Consider the following 24,997-nt stretch of genomic DNA (forward strand, 5'->3'; position numbering starts at 1 on the left):
CATTTCATTGATAAAACATAATCTCAAAAAAATATGGAATAAAATAAAAAATAAAATAAAACATAACCTTAAAATTTTGTTTTATTTACAATTTTTGTTCAAAATCAAATAAAAATTAATTTGCTGCTCACAAATAATATATTATTCTTTCTTTGTAGCTGTAATTATTTTTATCAGCTTAATAACGTTTTACATTTATTTTTTTAATAATTTATCAAATAACAATACATGTGTTCGAGTAATTATAGAATGATTTGTATTTATAGATATTTCTTATCGCTATTCAATAAAATATTTCTGAAGCAAAATAGAAATGTCGAGAATTTATTTGCCAATTAATTTGCTAATATCATAATGAAAGCCTGAAGTGGTTTTGTACAATAGATAGGATAAAAATAGAAAAGAGTTATACGCAATGAGATAATTATTAGCCTGATCAAAATTTAATCACTTCGTAATCTTAAATTGATAATTTGGATCAATTAATTTTTACACAAGATTAAAACAATTATTAGAAGATTACAAACAAGCTTTACTATTTTACAATGTTTTCACAGCTGTGTATACTAATTTTTCATAAGAATTTTTTACAATTTTTGCAGCATTTTTTTAAGCTTGCATAACTTACATAACTTTAGTTTTAATTAATATTATTTTTTTAGATTAATTTATTTGCATAACTTAAACTTAAAATTTGCAAATTGAGAGAAGATTTACAAGTTACAATTTGTTACAATTTATTAAAAATTGCGATAGATGTATCTTAGGTTAGACATAACCTCTTAACTGTACACCAAAAATAAACTCATCAAATCTCAGTAAATGACATAATGAACTGCTATTGAATATAATTTTCACCTTCAGTAAATAACATAATTAACTTCCAGACAATATCTTTCTCTAATAATATGTTCATTAAATTATTTTATAAATACATAAACCAATAAAATTAAAATTATCATATATTTCTAAAGTCACAAATTATAATTAATACAAACTTGTTTCAACATAAATTCATTAGTCCATCAGTTCGGTGTGAAATTCTTCGAACTCAAGTACGTAAATATACGTAAAATAAAACATAACCTTAAAATGTAACTGCATACACTTACCCTAAAAAGCTATATATTTACCATTAAAGGGTTAACCTAATCGAACCTAATCGAACGTTAAATCCATAAAATTAAATAAAGCAGAAAAAGAAAATTTCCCAAATTTTTAACCAAGAGGTAAACCATAGAACATTCATAACCAAGAAAAAAATTCGCAAAAGTAAATGAAAATACAAAGAAACGAGCGAAATAACTCGCAACACGATTGGCGTAGCAAACTTTTTGATAACAAGGGACATCAATTTAGAGGATCATTGAGGATGACGCAAGTATACTCCGAAATGGACCATTCAATTGCCAAACAACGTAGACCCGCCATTTCTAACTCGTCGTTACGTAAGCAGAGAGACGCGACAGAAATCTGGCTGGAAGCAAATTAATAGAATTCCAGGAAGCATCGCAGGTCCACAGAAGAATTTTACGTTGGTAGACGATTAAGGTTATCGCCTTAACGGGAAACACCCGAACAGGAAACGTCGTCGACTCGTATCTATGTTACACCCGGTAGATAAGCTGATCTGCCGATAAACGATGTCGAACCGTTGTTTGCGATGCTGGTATTAATTCGTGATGATGTTGCATTTTGCATACGAGAGCCGAATTTATTTCCTCCTGCTTCTTTTTTCTTTTCATTAACCCTTTTCAATGCACGGACGTTATTGGTTCCTTTAACGGTGTATTAAATATGACTTTGACATGCAGCCGTGCTAATAGCTGCTGTAATTTGGGACTTGCGAGCAGTTAGGGGACATCGCTGAATATATTAGCAGTATTTTTGTTATAGTCGTAAATATTGTTTTAAATATACTCGACAGACATTTGAGATGCTTTATAGTGTATCTAGGAATATGTTCAGGCTGGTGGTGCAATTAAGTTGGTGGTTTGAATGTTAAACATATTAGAGGTACATCCAATGATAGTGTATCTAGATATACATGAGATGTATGTATATATTAGATGTATGTAATAGTATGTAACATTTAATTAACTACTGTTTTGCAATAGTTTAATTAATTACTGTTTTTGTATCATCAACTTGCATGAGACTATATAAGAAATCTGTTGTAGCCATTTATTTGTGTAGACTCCTCCACATCTGCACATGTGGATCTCCTCAGTTTCTGCAACTTAAACTAAGAAGTTTATTATTTATTTGTCAGACAACCTCTACATCTTCACAAGAGTACCTCAACAATTTTCCCAAACAAAGAAGTCTACAGTTTATCTGTCGTCCACAAGAGCTCAAGCGTGAAACAGCTAACATATGATCGCACCAAAAATATTCGAGGTATAATCGGAAGAAGATTGTCGAAAAGTGTCACAGAATGTACTGCAACGTATTTCTGTAGGAACCGGTGCATCCCCTTTTCGCGTCACGTCGAAGTTACCGCGATATCACTTGGGGCGTTAGCCGGATAAGCCGCTAACCCCATCCACCTGTTGCCCTTTCTTATGCGTTCCCGCTTTGCAGGCCCGCGTTCATCCTCATTCCTCGCGTGGAAACGAGCCAAGAACCCGTCATCCTCCTCTAATCCACGTCCTGGTTTCTTCCTCCCTCGTCCACCGCTTTACACACCGGTGTCAGTCGCTTCTTCCTTTTCTTCCCTTCGCGTCCTCCTCGGCCTTCCACCTTCTCCTCTCTTGCCTCTTGATCCTCCCCTCGCTGTCTCCTTTTCTCTCTCGTCGTCGCTTCCAAGCCCGGGTCTTCAGCGGTCTGACATGTTTTTTGCGAGTGCATACCTCGAAGCAGCTCCCGAAACAGTAGCTGGTACCCCGGTACAGTCCGGACCAGTGAAAAAATCACCCGAGCTCGACTCTTCGCGTCTATCGGACAAGACATCAATTATTTCGGAGATAGGCTTTCGATTGGATAGCTTCTGACGTAGGTTTCTGGTATTGCTACACCTAATTTGGGGACTTAGTAACTTTTGTGGAGGACGGAGAACTGAATATCAATTTAAGAGAAATTTTGCACTTTTTGGTTTCGGGAGCTGGATGGAGAGTTATTGGGTGTTGTAAATGTTTATGGACTGAAATATGATTTTGTGGGAAATTTTTGACTTTTTGGTTTTAGAAGGTGGATGGAGAGTTATTGGTTGTGAATGTTTATGAACTGAAATATGAATTTATGGATAATTTTGTATTTTTTGGTTTTAGGAGGTGGATGGAGAGTTATTGGGTGTAAATGTTTATGAAGTATGAATTTATGGGTAATTTTGTAGGTTTTGGTTTTAGGATGTAGATGGAGAGTTAGGAGTCGTGTCAGATATTTATAAACATCTACGTTTATGAACATCATTTGCACTTCTTATTTTAGAAGTAAAGTTTAATATGAAGTATTATGGATAGTCTCGTGTGAAATTTAATTCGAGAGCAAAAATATGAATCTAGTTTTGGGAATCAAGATGGAAGGATTATCAGGAATTTTGTGTGAAATGTTCTTGAAAAGATATCATATCGATCTACAGGAAATGTTGGATTTTATGAGTTAGGGAGTCGAGATGATAATAGAAAACTTTATGAAAATTGCACTTGTTGATCAGAAAAATAAATCTATGGAAAATGATGTGATTTTTGTGAATGACAATAGAAGTTGAAACAGTGTTACTTGAAAGAGAAATAAGTTAGGTTAAGTTACGTTGATAAATGTTAATAATATATAAATGTCAGTGATAATATGAAGAATTTTTTATTTACTATATTTTTGAAGCTTCTAGTTTTTCGACGAAGGAACATGGCAGACTTGAGAACAAAATGGAGTTCATCTTTAGTACAAATGACACTTTTCAAGTTTAATTTATTATTTTGTTATAAATCACAGCAAATTGCAGTTAAAAAATGTACAAATTTGTTGTAGAATATATTCTTGAAAATATTTCACTATTTCATTATTACAATTATCTAATATTTTAATTATGATATACTTCTTAAGGAAGGTTAACCTCAAACTTAACCTATTTTAAAAACTTATAGAATTAATTTTCTTTTACCAATAAGATTAATATACAGTACTTTTCTTTGAACAAAATACAAATTTCTAAAGTTTAAATTTTTTAAAGAATTTTTAACAAAAAGAAAATTATATAAAATATGTTTTATATGGAACATCTATAGAACACATATGTACCAAATATGTTTTATATGAAATACCTATAGAAGACATGATACACATACGGGAAATGGAAAATCACCTAAAGTCATCGTCATTGAGATCAGTTTGAAGAAATAACGCGATTAAAAACCACCGATCCTATGTGTTTATCGCAGATTTTCGAATAGTTTAGATAAATCTAATCTAAAGTTCAATCCACTAATCTTGAAATGAAAGGCAGTCTAGTAATGGACTAACAAAATATCTATCAGGTACTTAATTTAAAACTCAATAGGAATATTGTTATCTATTCAATGATGAAAGTTGTTTACGCAATTAGTAAACATTATCGGTTAGAAACTCGAACGTCATATCGAACGTGATCGAACAATTGTTCAGTAAAATAGCTTTATTATCTTTATTATCTCTAGAGGATTAAGCAAATATCTTTTCTTAACTAGTGTGACGTAATGAATAAAGTAAATATATTCGTATTTTATTTTTTTGTGGAATTGGTTTATTTTATTTTATAGTAATTATTACTGGTAAGTTTTTTTGAAGGTATTTAAATATTTGAAGAATATTATAGGTTAGGTTAGGTTAATATAAAAGTTAAAAATTATGAGAGTGAAGTAATTTATATAATACAAGAGTTGTTAGAAGATAATTTATTATATTGTAAGAATTTTCTGTTGATGATTTTTTATTTTATTATACAGACTGTTATTACAATTTTACTAAATTCCAAATTTTCCTAATTTTCCACGTTTCCCAAATTTTCAGAATTTTTAGTTTTTAAATTTTTATGCTTCTAAATTGCCAAATCTCAAAATTCTCAAAGGTCCAAGTTCTTCAATCACATAATTCTCAAAAATCCAAATTCTTCAATTCCAAAATTTTCAAAAATCCAATACCTTAGTTCCAAAATTCTCAAAGGGCTAAATACCTCAATTCCCAAATTCTCAAAAATCCAATACCTCAGTTTCCAAATTCTCAAAAATCCAATACCTCAGTTCCCAAATTCTCAAAAATCCAAATACCTCAATTCCAAAATTCTCAAAAATCCAAATACCTCAATTCCAAAATTCTCAAAAATCCAATACCTCAGTTCCCAAATTCTCAAAAATCCAAATACCTCAAATCCCAAATTCTCAAAAATCCAAATAACTCAAATCCCAAATTCTCAAAAATCCAATACCTCAGTTCCCAAATTCTCAAAAATCCAAATACCTCAGTTCCCAAATTCTCAAAAATCCAAATACCTCAAATCCCAAATTCTCAAAAATCCAAATACCTCAAATCCCAAATTCTCAAAAATCCGAATACCTCAATTCCCAAATTCTCAAAAATCCAAACACCTCAACTCCAAAATTCTCAAAAATCCTCAGTCGCAAAATTTCTACCCTCAAAACCTTCCAAACATATTAAAATAAAAATTAACGAAGAATCACGCGAAATAACTCGTTCCATACAACCGTTATAATAATTAAAATCGATAACCCAACCGTTTTCCCCGATAAGAAGTGACATAATAAAGTGACAATAGATAGTAAGAGGGTTAAACGATTCCCTTGACAGTTTCACGGAAGCGTCGTCATCGACGATCTAGTTTTCAACCGACGAAAACTGCCAACGGTGCATTTCGCACTTCGGTCGTAGTGTAGGATTGTCGCATTCTGGGCCCACTTGACCCTCGTTGACACCGTGAACGGCTTAGCCGTTAGTGTTAAGTTAAGTTCACTCATACATAAATCTAAGTCCGCGCTTATGCCTTAGCAGACCGTTGTCGGAATTGAGCACGTGTTCAGATTTCATCGGCGAGCAACGCTTAGATCATCCGGCTCGTTCGATATGACCGAATTGTCGCGGATTCGACTATATCGAGTATATCGTCTCATCGGCGTTAATCACGAAATTATTGCGTCGTTCTTCTTCGCTCTATTATTAAACCTTGTTGATATCCTTGGTATATCGGGAGCCACCCCGACATCTTGCATTTTAATGAAACGTTCTGTGAAGCTTGCTTAATTTAAAATAAAAATATGTAAAATAAATTGAAAATATATAAATAAGAACAGGAGGAATGTATTAAAATATGAGCAGAAATAAAGGTAAAGTAAAAAAATTTAAAAAAAAAGGAGATGGTATAAATAAAAATAAAAGTGGAGTAAAAGATATAAATTGAAAGTAACAGTAATGTAAGAAAATATAAATGAAAGTAAAACTGAAATAGAAAGACTTAAATAAAAATAATAGTGAAGTAAAAAGATGAAAATAAGACTAAACATAAAATAAAAAAAAAATAAAAATAAAATGGTATAAATGAAAATAAATCCTAAGTAAGAAGATAGTAGAAACAAAAATAAAAGCAAAGTAAGAAGATTTAAATAAAAAGTAAAAATAAAATAAAAATTAAGTATAAATGAAAAGTAAAAATAAAATAAAAATTAAGTATAAATGAAAAGTAAAAATGAAAATAAAATTGAGGTAAAAGTTGTAAATAAAAATAAACGTAAAATAAGAAGATAAACGAACAATAAAACGTAGATTAGCGTACACATTAATTCTTAAACTTGATAAAAATCGACGGTGATATGACGACACCTATTTTGACGAGTCTTGTAATTCAAAATTTAGATCTTGTGATTTTAGTAATTTAGAGCTTCTGAACTGGTCATTTCACAGGTGTAGTTTTATCGTGAACGAGTAATGTTCTCAAAATTTAAGTAGTGTTATGATAATTTATATCATGAACTATATCGTATGTGACGTACAGGTTATGTTAACCTACACATGTGTACGTTACTTGTACATATACATAGATATACATAGATGTATGTACATATACATAGATGCAGTTCAGTTTGGTTTATTTAAACAGAATTATTAAAATTTATATCATAAGTTGTATCATATGTGACATATATGTTATGTTAACCTACACATGTGTACGTTTACTTGTACATATGAACGTACATATACATGTAGTCATATTGATATTTTGCTTATTTAAGCAGTGTTATTATAATTTATATCATAATCTATACCATATGTGACATATAGGTTATGTTAACCTACACATGTGTACGTTTACTTGTACATATGCATGTACATATACATGTAGTCCTATTGATATTTTGCTTATTTAAGCAGTGTTATTATAATTTATATCATAATCTATACCATATGTGACGTATAGGTTATGTTAACCTACACATATGTACACATACATGTACATATACACGTGGTACTACTCATGTTTTGCTTATTTAGTATCTGTTTCTTCGCTTATCATATTTTTAATATTACTTTAATAGATTAACAAAAATTGTTTTGTACATCAAAACTCTATTTGCAAAATTTAAAATATTATGACAGCTTACACATATGTACATATATAGTTTTATTCATATTTCGCTGATTTACTATAATTTTCTTAGTTTATCATTTCTTAATATTTGCACAAATTATTAGCAAATGATACATCACAATTATGTTTCCAATATTTTAAGTATTTTGACTCTTCACATCATGCTGAGGGATGAAATATAATCCTACTTATAAAACGACTGTCACTGCATTTAGAATATTGCATTTGCAACATTGCATTTACAATATTGCTATTAAGCTTCACAATACAAAACAATACATTATGTTACGTTCAGCTTGTCAGTATAAGGGTTGACATATACGAAAATGTTAATAAAAATATTTGAATATAATTTGTTGGTTACAGAGCCAAGCTTTGGCATTGACACACAAGGCCTCTCCACCTTCGAGGCCGACCAGCGTGTCCCCATTACCGAGGAGTCCCCAATCTCACCAATCCCAACAATCTCAGCCGCAAAACTCAACTCAGCCTCCGTCGGTGCATCCTCATCAATCGCAGACACCCCTAAGTGCACCCCAGACACCCTACTCTGCGCACAATCAACACCCGAAGCAAGAAGCGAACGCAAGCCCGAAACAGGAGGGATTCGACCTCAGTAAATCTACCTCCAACACGGGTGAGTTTTACTTTCATTTTGATTGCTACTTCTTGGGGTATTTAACACTCTACGGATTTCCACTATAATAATAAAATTTCATAGTTAGTTATAATGAAATTTCTAATAGTTTGACCCTAATATGTTAATGTAATATGAAAATGACTGTAATATGAAAAAAATGATTTTGATGTAAAAATGTACTAATATTATTTTCGGGAAAATAAAATAATAATGTAGAATATAGTACAGTAAAATATAGCGAAGCATAGCAGAATTAGTAAAATAAATGAAATAAAAAAATAAATAACATGTACAAAATTATAGTAAAACAAAATTGAGTAAATAAAATAAATGAAATAAGTTAAATATAGTAAAATACAGTAAAATATAATAAAGTACACTAAATCTACTAAAATATATCGCAGCTCAGTAGAATAAATAAAACAAAAATAAATCGCAAAAAATAAGTGAAACAAATTGACCAAATAAAACAAGCGAGCTAAACAAGATAGAAAACAGAATAATATGGTGCATTTTATCAATGGTTATAAATCGTTCCAGTACGTAATAAACAAAAGTATCGTTAATGATGGTAACGCGCAAGTCGAAGAAACTGGACTCTGCTATTCGTAAAGCAAGTTTCAGTCAAGGATAATGAAGAGTTTGTGTGCGTAGACGAAGATGGAGGTTGTTCAGAGGGGTCGTTAAAGCTCGTAAACGAGATAGACTATCGGCGGAATTTCCTTGATCCTCGATAATGCGCTCGAAACAATTTACATGCGTCCGTTTACTGAGGCGAACGAAAACTAGAGTTCACGCGTGTAATTTCAACTCTTGTGTACGTCTTTGAGGTATTGTTTATTTATCTTTTCTTATGTATGATTTTAACAGTTTGCGCTACTTCAGTTCTATTACCTGGTAAATTCGTTTGGGAAATGGGTGAAAAGAGGGGTTGTACATAGAATGTATTATATTCCCAAATTCCAATATTTTCATATTTCAATATTCCCAAATTCCAAGGTTCAGAAATTCCAAGGTTCCCAAATTTCAAAATTCCCAAATTCCAAGGTTCTCAAATTTCAAGATTCCCAAATTCCAAGATTCCTGAGTTCCTAGGTTCCCAAATTCCAAGGTTCCCAAATTCCAAGATTCCCAAGTTCCAAGATTCCCAAATTCCAAGGTTCCCAAATTCCAAGATTCCCAAATTCCAAGATTCCCAAATTCCAAGGTTCCCAAATTCCAAGGTTCCCAAATTCCAAGGTTCCCAAATTCCAAAATTCCCAAATTCCAAGATTCCCAAATTCCAAGATTCCCAAATTCCAAGATTCCCAAATTCCAAGATTCCCAAATTCCAAGATTCCCAAGTTCCAAGGTTTCCAAGATCCAAGATTCCCAAATTCCAAGGTTCTCAAATCCCAAAATTCCCAAATCCTAAAATTACCAAATTCCAATATTCCCAAATTCCTACATCCCCAAATTTCCACATCCCCAAACTCTTATTTCCCCGAATTCCTATACTCTTAACTCCTCAATCCCCAAATCTCTATACTTCCAAATTCTCAAATCCTCATACTATAAAATCCCCAAATCTCCAAACCCTCAGGTCTCCAAACCACATCCCCAAAAAATCCTCCAAATCCCAAAAATTCTAAGAATCGCCAAAATTCTCAAAATTTCCCAAATTCTCAAAATTCCCAAAAACCATCAAACTTCATAATCCCCAAATCCCCAAATCTTGAAATTTCCAAATGTCCAAATTTTCAAACTCCACTATTCAATTCACGAAATAAAAATGTCGATGTAGTACAAATTTTCCTCGTAACTAAAATTTGTCGCAGTGAAATTTCATGGTCCACCCGAGCAGCATGAGCTCACGTACATTTACGGCGCACGCGCCGTAGATCAGTCGAAGCTCAGTAAAAATGTAAACACAGGAAAAAGGAGAAAATTGCGTGGTGTTTGTCAGCGTAACAGTAAAATCGCGACACACAGGAAAGTAGGGCCGATGTGTTCATGTGTTTCGGGTTTACCTGCGTCAGGCTTGCGTTGATTTCTCGTATACGCGTAAGGGTTGAGTATTAAGAGGGGAGGATATTGTGACCCTTACGAACTAATCCGGATTAAATTCGAATCCCTGACTATGTGGCTAGGCGATCTACGGACATGTACTACAACGTCTTGCACCATACGATTGAACTCGTTACGACATTTAGATCGTAGAAATAATATCGGATTCATATTGGGATTTTTTAGTATATTATTACACAGCACAATATTTTTTAATACAATATTTATTCACGTAGAAGAAATATTGTAAGGGGCTGATAGTACCATGATCGACTTCATGGTTGAATGGTAGGACATTTAAACTGATATACAGGGTGTTACCTGTAACGCTTGCGACTTTTCTCCCACTTGCACCTTACGAAATAAAGTTTAGAATATTTGCAGGGTATGAAGTGCACGATAGATATTAGTAAAGCAAATTTTGAAAACAGTTTGTTCTCTTGGCAAAGTCAAGGTCACCTCAGGTTTTTTAAATAGGAACATTTTTTTTATTCATAGTTTTAGAGGACATCGAGACGAATTCAAAACACATGTTACATGATATTTTTATTAATATGTTACTCGATTTACAGAAGAGGAAATGTGAAGTACTTAGCTTCTGACTTTGGCAGTGTAACCATTATTTGATTCCGAAGAGATTACTGAATGTAGACACGCGACTATGTAAGAAAAATACACTTTATTTAATTGCATGTTCAAAATGTATGACGCCTTCCCTCACGCAATATTCCGGTCTTTTACTTCACATTTCCATTTCTGTAAATTGAGTAATATGTTAATAAAAATATTATGTAATATACTGACACCATGTATATTGATATACATAACATCAACAAAAATAAAAATAATGAGAATGATAATAATGTTAGCAATAATGATAATGATATAAATAATAATGTCAACGATATCACTACTGATAGTATCAAAGAATAATAATATTAATGATAATGACGATAATAGTAAAAAAATGATCAGCTGTCTACATATCATTCAAAAAATGTAACTCGTAAAAATTTAAAAAATTTCTCGTTCTCTAAGAACTGTTTATCACCAACAGAAATACCCGCTGAAATTGAAAACTCCAAATAGAAAGATTCGTCCGACAAAAAATTATATTGAACGAAGAATTGGACGCAGCGAGTAGATAATGCCCGGACTGTCACGAAACACGCAGGATATGCCAAGAGTGGAACAGGGATGGTGTGAGCGGGAGATTCGAAGTAGGGAGAGGAGGGTTAGGGGGATGAGGAGGGGGGTTAGGATTAGCTGAGTTGTGTGCGTTGGATTTCGGATTTGGACGGCGGGCGGCGCACACTCGACCAATAATCCCGGATTAATCCCAGATTCGACCATATACGTACATCCATGTACCGATCCATGAACGCATACAATTTCAAAGACGGTATACCTCGTAGCCGGTTGCCGATATAGTCTGTGTCGCGAAAGAAATCGAATTTTTTAACTGGAAATGTTACTGTACTCTTTCTTGCCGAGGAGTGATGCTAGAAATTATTTTATGGGTGTTTTAATAGGTGACAATGTTTAATGATGTTGTAATCGAGTATTGATGCAAGGAAATTATATTGAAACATACCTGTGTGTGTTCGTACATGTGAAACATACATGTATGTTCGTACATGTATGTTATATTATAATAATATAATATTAAGAATGAATATATAATATTCAGATTGTAAAGAGTATTTCAAATTTTTTAAGTTTCAGAAATTTTGAGGTTATGTTTCTGAATTTTGGGACGTTGAGATGTTGGACATTTGTGAATTTTGAAATTTGAGAATTTGGGAGTTTGTATATATGAAGAATGTGAAAATTGGAAGATTCGAAAATTTGAAGGATCGAAGATTTTTATGAAAATTTGAAATTTGAAAAATTGTTGATTTGAGAAGTGGAAAATTTGGGGATTTGGAGACTTAGTGATATTGGCATTTGTAGATTTGGGGATTTAAGGCTTTAGGGATTTAGGGATTTGGGGCTCTGGAGATTTGGAGATTAAAGGATTTAAGGATTTGGGGATTTGGGGATTTACGAAGTTGAAGATTCGAAAATTTCTACTTTTGTCAATTTGGGACTTAAGAAACCATGTTAAACTATTGTTAAACCATGTTCAAAATAATATTCTCAAAATACTGTAGTATCAAAAGATTGATGAACAAAGTTATTTTATATGAAAACCGTGTTGTATGAGTATCACTTAGGCTTGCATTAAATTGTACTAAATATAGGAATGTTTTTCATAATTTCTGCCTTTCTTCATCATCATAATTTTTGCATCACGTTTCATCAAAATTGCATTCTCAAGACACCATGTCATATATCAACCTATTTATTGTATTAAGTAAATGAAACCTCTATTATTTAAATACCAAGTTGAAGTAGTCGCTTCAATCATTACAATGTTTTCAAGTTAGATCATATCAAAATTACATTCTCAAGATATCATATCATATGTTAAAATTACATATGTTATGTCATATGTTAATTACATATGTTCTATCATATGTTAATTAAATAACACATTAAGTTGTGTTAAACATACGTAACCATGTTGCTGAAATATTAATTTGACTGTACTTCACTGTGTACTACACTATACTTCATTATACTAACCATATCATACTTCCACCATAATTTTTCCATCAAGTTGTACCGCATCACATATCGACCGTACATACCACATCACATTTTGCACCATACTACATCTTCTCAAGATACCTCGCCAAAACGTGCCACCAAAACCGTATCAGAATTACCACCACATAGTACGAAGAACCAGTATAGTACCAAGACAATATAATTTTCTAAGACAAATAAAAATCCTCCCAAATTTGTGATACACAGTGTATTATAGATTCGCGTCCAGTTGTGCATGGAGTCCGGTCAAAACCAAGTGACCAAAGTAGATATACGTGGCTGTAAGCGCGCGTGGACGAGCACACATAGATACATTCGTACACATATATAACGAAAATTGGTGTGCGCCCGTCAGGACACCGAGAAGAGAACCAGGCCGAGCCGCCAAAGGATTTGGCTACACGCACACAAAGCCACACACGCGAGGACACATCGATGCAACGGCCAAAGATAATCCTCACGAATACAGATCCTGGATAATCCCCGTGTAGGTCCTTATATAGGGTGTTCTCTAACGAACAAGTAACACAATTTTGCTTCTTTCGTTCCTTTGCATTGTTGTTTCTTCATTTTTAGGGGCTATTTTTATTGGTAGGTTCATTCACATGTGTGATATAATATTGTATGATTTTATGTTATTTGTTATTACTATTGATTGTTATTTTATTATTAATGTCAAGTATTTTAGTTTCATTTTGGGATCGTGAGGTAATTTTGAAATGTAGGAACTTTTTAAAATTTAGTTTCATAGCACATTGCATTGGTAAATGCACACATCTACATATGTATATATTACATACATTTTCTACACACGTGTACACATACACGACATACATGTCAATAAATGCAAACATTTAGATACACATATGTACACATACATGACTTACACATCAATAAATGCAAACATCTACATACACACATGTACACATACATGACATACACATCAATAAATGAAAACATCTACATATACACATGTACACATACATGACATACATATCAATAAATGCAAACATCTACATACACACATGTACACATACATGACATACACATCAATAAATGAAAACATCTACATATACACATGTACACATACATGACATACATATCAATAAATGCAAACATCTACATACACACATCTACATACATACTTCTACATACATACATATACATACATGCATCTACATACATGCATCTACATACATACTTCTACATACATACATCTACATACATACATATACATACATGCATCTGCATACATGCATCTACATACATATACATACATGCATCTACATACATACATCTACACACATGCATCTACATACATACATCCATATACATATCATTCAATGCAAACATCAACATACATATTACAATTATTTATATGACACGCACATTACATATGATTAAGAATCCTCTTTGAATATTCCAGCAAACTCAAATTCCTCAAAAAAAGAGCTCTCAAAAAAGCATGTACCTTGTAAGTTTGCATTTATACTTGATGTAGGATATACTTTATGGTCGATGTATCGGAGAGTTATGGGACACCCCGTACATATTTGGTGGATCACGTATGCGTACACACGTACGAGTGCACACCTATCACGGACGCAGATGATGGTCCGTACAAAAGGGTGGCGTGGAGAACGATGGCGGGGGTGGATCAAGGGAGGAGGTTAGGGGAGGTAGAGGACTATGGCAGAGCACACAAGGTTTAGAGGCTAAGCGGCTCATCCCCCAGGAAGCTTTACATCCCGTTCTGATACGACGGGAATTCTACGAACGATTCGAAAGATATCCTCTTTGTAAGCTGGGGTCGAGGCGCGAGTATGCGCGGTGCATCGGTTTGCCATGGAAATATTGGACGGTGCGAAAGACCCACGGCATGATTTCGCTGCTCATCACGTGGCTAAGGATCACGGAAATCCCTGCTGTTTTTCTACTTGCTTTATTGCATAAATACCGACTATTTCTCGAACCTTCACGATTAACTCAAAAATGTTACAAAATGGATTCAACATTTTTGTTTATATTGATTTTAACATCTTGTTAAAATTGTTCAGTTCAAATTAATGTTGACATTATTTTTGGTAATGATAGAAATAAATATTGTTATTTATTTTGTATTAAATAATAGGTGTGGATATTCTGAGATTCAATTCCTGTTAAATAATAGAAATATATTCAGATAGATGTAAGTTTAAATAACAACAGAAATATCTATTAACATTCGAATAACAGAAATAATAACAAATAATAATAACAGAAATTATTGCACTTATTAAGATTTTAGTAGTAATAAAAATTGGTGCATTTATTAAGATTTTAATAATAATAATAAAAACTGGTGCATTTATTCAGATTTTAATAATAATAAAAGTTGATCTTCTTATGAAGATTTCAATAATAACAAAAATAGGCAGATGCATCAATATTTAAACAGCAATAAAGGAGTTAACGTATGAATAATTAAATAATAATAAAATTTTGTGCATTCGCTAAGGTTTTAATTATAACGAAAAATCGATTGCATTTGCTAAAATTTTAATAAGAACAAAAATATTGATTCAGAATAAGTAATCATAATTTGTGACAATTATTTAATTATATCGATCAATAATTAAACTCTAATTAAAGTTCCTTTCGTAATGTTTGAGATGGCTTATCAGAAAAAATCATGTTGAAGTATTTTTATTTAAACACTTGTTATAGAATACTTGTGAAAACTCATAGAAAACTTATGAAAAAGTTGAATCATTTTTTGAGCAGACAGTGCTTATAAATATTGCAGAAATCCAATGGTGCAGCTAATATGTTTCCCAGTAAATTTATACGTTTTGCAGTTAAATCTGAAATATTAATAAAGGACTTAATTCCCTTTGTAACAATCTTCCACGGTGCATTAACTCACGGAGTCCCATATGGATTTTATCTCCCTCCTTTCTCATCTCGCGAAAGAAAAATGCGAGGACACATTTGCAGAGACTCACCACTCTGTGACCATAATCTTAATCCTGGATTAAATAATCTGGGGTTTGTATAATCTCGCCATTTTGTCCCTGAAACGAATCTTAGGATTAGAGAGTCTAAAACCTCGTGCTCGTACTATGACGATAAATCCATGGATCGTATAACCTGAATATACGTACGTCTCAGATACACGTGAACGGTAACGAACGATGCTTCAAAAATTCGTTCATCTTTATATATTTATTAAACAATACTTCGATGTTCTGTTATTTATAACTTAAAAGATATGTAGGTGCTCTTTTAGCATGTGATTGCGGATACTTTGATTGGAAATTCTACCAAACGTGCAGAATAAGTTGATGTGCAAATATTTTCTTTTAAAGTGAGGTTAGGGAGACGTGACATGTGTATATTGGTCGCAAGGAACTTTCAAAGACACTTTAATTAATTTTCTGAATATATTTTTTAGATTTTTATGCAATTTCTGAATGTTAGATCTGATGAGAAGTTTTGGGAAATTGGGATATAGGGGATTAGGGATATGGGGGATTAGGGATATGGGGGATTAGGGATATGGGGGATTAGGGATATGGGGGATTAGGGATATGGGGGATTAGGGATATGGGGGATTAGGGATATGGGGGATTAGGGATATGGGGGATTAGGGATATGGAGGATTAGGGATATAGGAAATTAGGAGTATAGGGGACTAGAGATATAGGGAATTAGGGATATAGGGGATTAGGGAAATAGGGGATTAGAAATATAGGGAATTAGGAATGTAGGGGATTAGGGATCTAGGGCATTAGAAATGTATGAATATAGGGATATAGGGTATTAGAGGTATATGGGATTAGGGCTATAGGGGATTAGAGATATAGGGAATTAGGGATATAGGGGATTAGGGACATAGGGGATTAGGAATATAGGGAATTAGGGATGTAGGGCATTAGAAATGTATGGATATAGAGATATAAGGTATTAGAGGTATAGGGGTTTACGGATATTGGGGAGTAGGGATATAAGGGATTAGAGATATAGTTGATATAGGGAATTAGGAGATTAGGAATATAGTGGATTAGGCATATAGAGAATTAGAAATATAAGAGTTTAGTGATAGGGGATTAGCGTAGAGGACTAGCACCATATGTAGAAAATTATGAACATGGAGTATGTGGAATATATGGGATTGGTTATAATAAGTTTGTTATACAGAAATACAGCGTTATTTAAAGCTTAATAATATGAAGTCACTGAGATACATCGTATCAAATACGACAAATTAAAATGTAGAGTATATGTATAATATATGATATATCTACATCTGTCATATGTAGATGCAAAGAGACATATATAGAAGTACAGACACATATACAGAAAATTCCTCCATTGCAAAACATTGAACTAAAACCTAAACAAATGAAAAATAAATGAAAACAATTATTAAAACGCTGCAATAAACCTTGAGAACTCGTTAATTTCCTCTGTCATAAGAAACATCTTAAGAGCGACAGCGCATCGCTCTACATTTCACACATAACCTCAAAAGCAGCAAATTGAGTGCACGATTTCACAAATAGTTACGCTCCTGGCGTTAGCTCGGAAACTTCTCGACAAATTATTACAACGAGTTTCTTGGGTCAGGATAGCAGAAAGTAGGTGAGAATTGCGAAGAGTGGAAGATCCTTGGAGCGTTATCTCGCAGCCTGTTGCGCCAAGCACGAGGAGAAAAAGAGGAGCAATTGGAATTTAAGCTTTTACGCCTTGAAGACAGTCGAATTTCCTGGAATACGGCAGGACGATCCGTGTCCGTTAAATGGATTTGGCAGGAGATTCCGGAGTGCCTTTAATACGAGAATTGGGATAAAGAGTGAACATAGACACCAGGATCGCAGGAAGGATACGGACATAGACGGCTACGTCGCAGGATATGAAGGCCTGATCCTTATGGATTTTTAGACTTCCTAACAGAGCCATGGGGGAACACACCCTTGTCCTAACGACTGCTTCTGCGATCCTGGTGATCAAGGGTCACTTCCTACCCTTTTTTACCTTTTCAAACACCTCCCTGTTTCACTCGTCACCCACATTTTCTCTTGGAGAGGAATTTTTTTATTATATTCTGAACGAGAAGGGATCGTGTAATTGATGGGTTTGAATGAACAAAAATTTTATAGCGCATGATTGAATATAGAGGAAAGATATTTTGTTTACGGCTGCACAGATTTTGAGCATCGGGTATCGATTTTAGATGTGTTTGATGTGAAGGAAATGTGATTTGATCCTTGAAGGGGTTGGGTAGAGACAAAGTTGGGAAGTGGTGTTTTGAGTAATGTTAGACGATTGTTATGGTTAAATGAAATAGATAATTAATGTGATTAATGCAATAATATATTCTCATGTTAGTTTTTCAAGGTTAATATTTATGGACATTATTGTAATATTGGCAATTTTACAATATTGTTAATTTTGAAGATTTGCAAAATTTTGTAGATTTGCAAAATTTTGTAGATTTGCAAAATTTTGTGAATTTGTAAAATTTTATAGATTTGTAAAATTTAAAAATTTTAGAATTTTAGAATTTTAGAATTTTAGAATTTTAGAATTTTAGAATTTTAGAATTTTAGAATTTTAGAATTTTAGAATTTTAGAATTTTAGAATTTTAGAATTTTAGAATTTTAGAATTTTAGAATTTTAGAATTTTGCAATTTTGCAATTTTGCAATTTGGAATTTGGAATTTAAATGAGGTTATGTGTAACTACTAGAAATTACAGAATATCATCAAACATTACTGGACATAACAAAACACTGCTAGAAGTTACTAGAGATCATTAAATGCTACTAGAGGTTACTAGAGATCGTCAGACATTAGAGGTCACTAGAAAAATATTACAAATAACATTACTAAAATCCCCAGATACTGCCACAAACATGCAACTTCACAAAATCAATATATATGAAAACCAAAACAATTCTAATATAATTATTCAACTACTATTATATATTATTTAACAATAATTCTCTTAATAGTTTCATACATACACCCATGATATTACCCCCAATACAACAAAAATATAATTAAATCGTATTATTGTGCCTTTCTCTAAAAATAACTAAAAAGTTTTGTCTTTCTCTAAATTTCTCAGTGTCTCTTGATGCGGTCCTTGCTCTAGTATCGATTGCCGCCCAATAATTTGTAGGCCTATCAAACGTCGTTCGCACCAGGAGCGTATATCCTGCAGGAAGGTATCCTGGCTGAACAATTCCCGCCTTGCTTGGCTGTCCGACAGCCGAAAGATTACAAGTATCCATTTTAGTCAAAAAATATGCAAATGAGGTCCTTTGTTTGACACCTGCCGCCTTATTTTTGCGAACGGGACCGCAGGAAGGACGAGTTGGTGTTTTAGATGCGTTCCACATCTGCAACCGATTCCTGACCCAAATAAGGGCTTTTGTAGGACCCTGGTGACCAGGGTAACAGGATTGTGACGCGTCCTATCTTTATCCTTGTGCACGTGCTTTGCGTGTCCTGTAATCTCTTCGATTTCCCTTTATTGCTCTATATGTTATGTATGTATATTCATTGTTTTTATTTTACTGCTTAATGAGCTGAGAGTTGGGTTATTCTGTTAGTGAGAGTATTGGGTGATTCTGTTAGAGTTAGTGATAGCGATAGTTAGTGATATGGAGTCGATGTATGTGAAGAATTGAGAAAGTGATTTGTGAATTAAGTAATTAATTGTTTTTAAAAGTTAGATGATGTATTGTTGGTTGTATGTATTATTATTTTATTGTATGTTATTGTATTGCATGATACCAATATCCCTAACTAGTAATATTACTAACTATCAATATTCCTAAATATTATTATTCCAAGATATGAATATGTATGAATTCTAATATATGTATATATGGATTCTTAGATTTGCAAATCACAATATTTCTAGATACTAAAATTTTCAGATTCCAATGTCCCTAGATTCTACTATATTTTCTTCCCATTGTCCCTAGATCCCAGTATCTCAATATCTCTGCTTCCACTTTGATATTACTATATTTTAATATTCCCATATTTCAATATCCCTACATTCAAATATTCTTACATTCTAATATCCCTATATTCAAATATTCCTACACTCTATTTTCCCCATATTCCATTATTCACAAATTTCGATATCCTCAGATATTAAAAAATCCCTAGATCCCAATATTTTCACATCCCACTATCTTTAAATCCAAAATTTCCTAGATATCCTATAATATAATATGGAAATGATTGCAAAGAAAAAAAGAGGTGCGACTATCTGTTTTAGACACAGCTTTATGTTAAACTGAACCGCCTCGTTTCTATCTGACGTTTAATCCAGCTCCAAATAATCTTCTGAATTTTACAATCCTGTCATTTAAGACTTAGGTCTACTAATCCTTAAAGTGACTTTAGCGAACGAAACGCCTCGATTTCGTAATCTTGGGGATTACTTAATCCAAGATTAACGGAGAGACTGTTGGATTCGTTACGTGAATAAGCTGTCCAACTTAATTGCCTAATTTATTTAGTGATCTGTTAGAGCGATACTTCGTGACTCGTGAAATGTTGCTTATCGTCGAAAATTTGTTTCTTGGTTTTGTCTTTTGATTTAGCTGTTTTTTGGATGATCGTGGTGAGGTATAGGGACTTACGTCAAAAATTATAGCAATTTATGAATATAGTGATTTACGTGTTTATAGATATAGGGATTTATATGTTTATAAATATGGGGATTTACGTGTACATAAATATAGGAAATTGTATGTTTATCAATATAGTAATTTACATGTTTATAAATATAGTGATTTACATGTTCATGAATATAGTAATTTACATGATTATAAACATAGTGATTTACATGATTATAAACCTAGTGATTTAAATGTTTATAAATATAGAAATTTTAAGATTTCAAAATATAAGGATTTTAATAATAAAATAGTGCACTGAAATGTTGCATTAAAAAATTAATTTAATAATCCATAATTCTACTAACGAACTAAAAAACATTGTACTCAGTGACTTAATATAAAATACCAAATAACTTGAGTTAAATAATAAACATATATCACAAAGCACATAATATATTATCAAGCAAATCTCTATAAACTTAAGAACTTCTACAAACAGTTCTTTGTTCTTCGTCTAATAAATATTCGTCTGTGTACAAACGTGCATTATTTAATATACTAATGGAAAACACTCGTATAGAAACGTTCACGAAATAATTCTCTACGGCTACAACAAAAATAACAAAAGGAACGTTTAATCGGTCGAAATTATCGCAAATTCCCTCTTTGATAATCGTTAAAACCTGTTTAACCCAATTTCGTATTTAATAAACGTGCATTATTACAATTTCAGCTTGTTCGAAAATCTCTAGAAAAATGAATTTTAATCAGGTATCATCAGAACTTCCTAAAAACAGGAGGAATCTGCAATTTGTCCAAAATGGTCGAAGCAGTTTAATATACTGATACGGTGACAGAATAATAAATGCGATTTAAAGCGAATCAATTTCCCCGGCGAATGAGAGATTTATTTCTTTGCGCGGCGGTTAACGACCTTGAGATTTTCCAGGATCTTTGACACAATTTATCAAGGCTGGGAGTCCTTGCTGGGTGTTCCTTTCGTTCCTGTTCTCCTGGGACAGAGAGGTCACACGGTAGCCTTACCTACATTCCCATGGGATAACGAAGAATCTGAGAGAAATGGTGTCATACAAAAATCGAGTATTATCACCTGTGTAATTGTACAATTAAATGTACTCCAACCTAATCGATTTTTGTTAGAGTAGCATTTCAGTTATTGGGGATATTGATTAGTAATTCGTTGTAGGGATATCGATATGTGGATACAGTTTTATGTTTAGGGGTTGGATATGATCATAACAGTTAAGTGTAATATATTTTAAAATTAAGGGTTGAACATGAATATGATTGTAGTTGTGATGGATTAGGGGTTGAATATGATTATAATTATGAGTATGTCAAATTAGGGGTTGAACATAGTTATATTTTAAGATTAAGGGTTGGTCATACGTATAATTATAATTGCATCATATTAGGGGTTGAACATAGTTATATCTTAAGATTAAGGGTTGGTCATAAGTATCATTATAATTGCATCATATTAGGGGTTGAACATAATTATAATACATTTTGTGATTAAGTGTTACAATTACAAAATATTGTAAGATTAGGGGTTGTACTAAATTCAAATCATTATTGTGTCAGGTTAGGGGTTGAACATAATTTTAAAAAATACCTCAGGAATAATCAGCTGTGTATAAACACAAAATTTCAAACGTAAATTGTATTTTTTTTAAATGTCAAATTTTTATTATACATATAGATTGTTTTAAAAAAGAGAAAAAATTGAGAATAAATGATTAAAAATATAAATATTTGTAAGATGTAGAAATAAAAATGTAACATTGTGAAGTATAAAATTAAATTTAAAATTACATATACAATTATTTAGTTTCGCATTTTATGTTTTTCGAGTTGGCGATTAATGCTGTAGTATAAAAAGAAAAATTCTTGAATAATGTTGAGAGATACAATCGTAAAATCCCCACATCTCTAAATCCCTCTATTTTTATATCTCTAAATCCTTAAATCCGTCTCCCCTCATATTTCTAAATTCCTTTATCCTTAAATCTCTATATCCGTAAATCCCTAAATCCTCCGATACCTTGAAATCCGTCTATCTCGATATTCGTATATGTATCTCTAAATTGCTAACTCAGATATTCCCAAATCTCTCTATCTGTATAATCTGTATAATCTCTATACCCCATTTGCCAAATTAAAATAACATGTTTCTGAATAATAATATTATAATATTATATAATATTACTATATTTGAGAATTCTTATATAGTGGTACCTCTACTGTATAACCCAACATTACTATATTTTTATATTCCCTTATTCCAATAGTTCCATGTCCCGACATTATTGTAATCCAATATCCCTATGCTATATTGTATTTCAATATTTCTATATCCGAATATTGTATTATATTCTCAATATTCCCAATGTTACCTATATTGCTATAACTCAATATTTCTATATCCCAAGAAACCTATATCTCAAGAACCCCTAGATCCCAAGAATCCCTAGATCCCAAGAATCCCTCGATTCCAAGAATCCCTAGGTCCCAAGAATCCCTCGATTCCAAGAATCCCTAGATCCCAAGAATCCCTAGATCCCAAGAATCCCTAGATCCCAAGAATCCCTAGACTCCAAGAATCCCTAGATCCCAAGAATCCCTAGATCCCAAGAATCCCTAGATCCCAAGAATCCCTAGATCCCAAGAATCCCTAGACCCCAAGAATCCCTAGATCCCAAGAATCCCTAGATCCCAAGATCTCCACATCCCAATATCCTAAGAACCCAGTATTGCTGTTTCCCAAAATCTTTATATATTAATATCCCTATATCCCTATATCACTATATCCTAATATTCCAACACCCTAACATCCCAACATTCCAATATCTCTATATTCCCATATCTTCATATCCTCATATTCTCATATCCCAATATCCCAATATTCTTATGTCCACATGTCTCTAACCCACATTCAAAAGTTGTTCAAATGCTCAGGTTTATTGTACCAAACCAAAGTTTATTGTACATTTTCGAGTTACTATATTTTCACATGCATAATCATTATTATCCCCCGGGCGTATTATATTATGTGGAATATACAGTACACAACGTAGGCACCCCATTATATATTAGCATGTAGCCAACGACGATCCGGAGGGGATGTGCGTACAAGGTGTTATCAGGGTGACATAACATTACAGGGTGCTGGTAATCGTTGCAGGTGGTTGAATAAATTTGCTCGGCATATAGAGCACGGGATAAAAGGATACGTCAACGTAAACTAGTGGAACTCTATAAATTACACACATGTGAATTTTATGTGTGTAACATCTTCTTACTCATCACATCACACAAACTTCTTACTCGTTTTCATAACATATATGAAGAACAATCAAATAGTATTACATGCTTGTGGAGATACTTTTCTTTTATTTTTAAGGAAAATCAAATTTTCAGTTGATTTGGTTGGTTTGGTACTAGACAGTGCAGTGGGTGGTGATATAGCGAGTGGCAATTCTATATGTAGCAAATGGTGATATAATGTGAGACAATTCCATATACAGTAATACAAAGCTTGGAGATGAAACGCAAAAGAATTCTACAGTTAGCAATACAGTATGTGGCGATATAACGCGTGGTAAATCCAGAAGCATTATTCCACGCATGGCGATATAACACGTGGAAATTCTACGCGTAGCAATGTAATGCGTGGAAATGTCATACGTGACAAATTCCATATTTGGAAATATAACGCGTGGTGATATAACGCGTGGCGATATAATGCGTGGCAATGTCATACGTGACAAATTCCACATTTGGCAATATAACGTGTGGTGATATGACGCGTGAAAATTCCACGCGTAGCGATACAACGCGTGGCAATATAATGCGTGGCAATGTCATACGCAACAAATTCCACATTTGGCAATATAACGCGTGGTGATATAACGCGTGGTAATTCCACACGTAGTTATACGATGCGTGGCAATATAAGACGTGGCAATGTCATACGTGACGAATTCCACATTTGGCAATATAACGCGTGGTGATATAAGGCGTAGCGATATAATGCGTGGCAATATCATACGTGACAAATTCCACATTTGGCAATATAACGCGTGGTGATATAACGCGTGGTAATTCCACACGTAGTTATACCATGCGTGGCAATATAAGACGTGGCAATATCATACGTGACGAATTCCACATTTGGCAATATAACGCGTGGCGATATAATGCGTGGCAATATCATACGTGACAAATTCCACATTTGGCAATATAACGCGTGGTGATATAACGCGTGGTAATTCCACACGTAGTTATACGATGCGTGGCAATATAAGACGTGGCAATGTCATACGTGACGAATTCTACATTTGGCAATATAACGCATGGCGATATAACATGAAACAATTCCATATATAGTAATACAATTTCTGATGATGTAGCACGTGGTAATTCCACACATAGCAATAT

At 33.0% G+C, this 24,997-nt stretch overlaps 2 protein-coding genes across 4 annotated transcripts in view; one reads left to right on the forward strand and one right to left on the reverse strand.

Moving 5' to 3' along the window:
• LOC100881292 (Organic anion transporting polypeptide 33Eb) overlaps window positions 1-24,997 on the reverse strand; it is a 136,794-nt gene that overhangs the window by 43,881 nt on the left and 67,916 nt on the right. The window lies entirely within an intron of this gene.
• Window positions 1-24,997, forward strand: part of dve (SATB1_N and homeodomain domain-containing protein dve) — a 69,057-nt gene that overhangs the window by 9,222 nt on the left and 34,838 nt on the right. For all 3 annotated transcript variants that reach the window (XM_003707650.3, XM_012295588.2, XM_012295590.2), the window contains exon 2: window positions 7,940-8,210. In XM_003707650.3, coding sequence (XP_003707698.1) covers window positions 7,940-8,210 — 271 coding nt within the window. The remainder of the gene's footprint in view (window positions 1-7,939; window positions 8,211-24,997) is intronic.

This window comes from Megachile rotundata, chromosome 2 (assembly GCF_050947335.1).
Source record: "Megachile rotundata isolate GNS110a chromosome 2, iyMegRotu1, whole genome shotgun sequence".
In the NCBI taxonomy this organism is placed as follows: domain Eukaryota; kingdom Metazoa; phylum Arthropoda; class Insecta; order Hymenoptera; family Megachilidae; genus Megachile; species Megachile rotundata.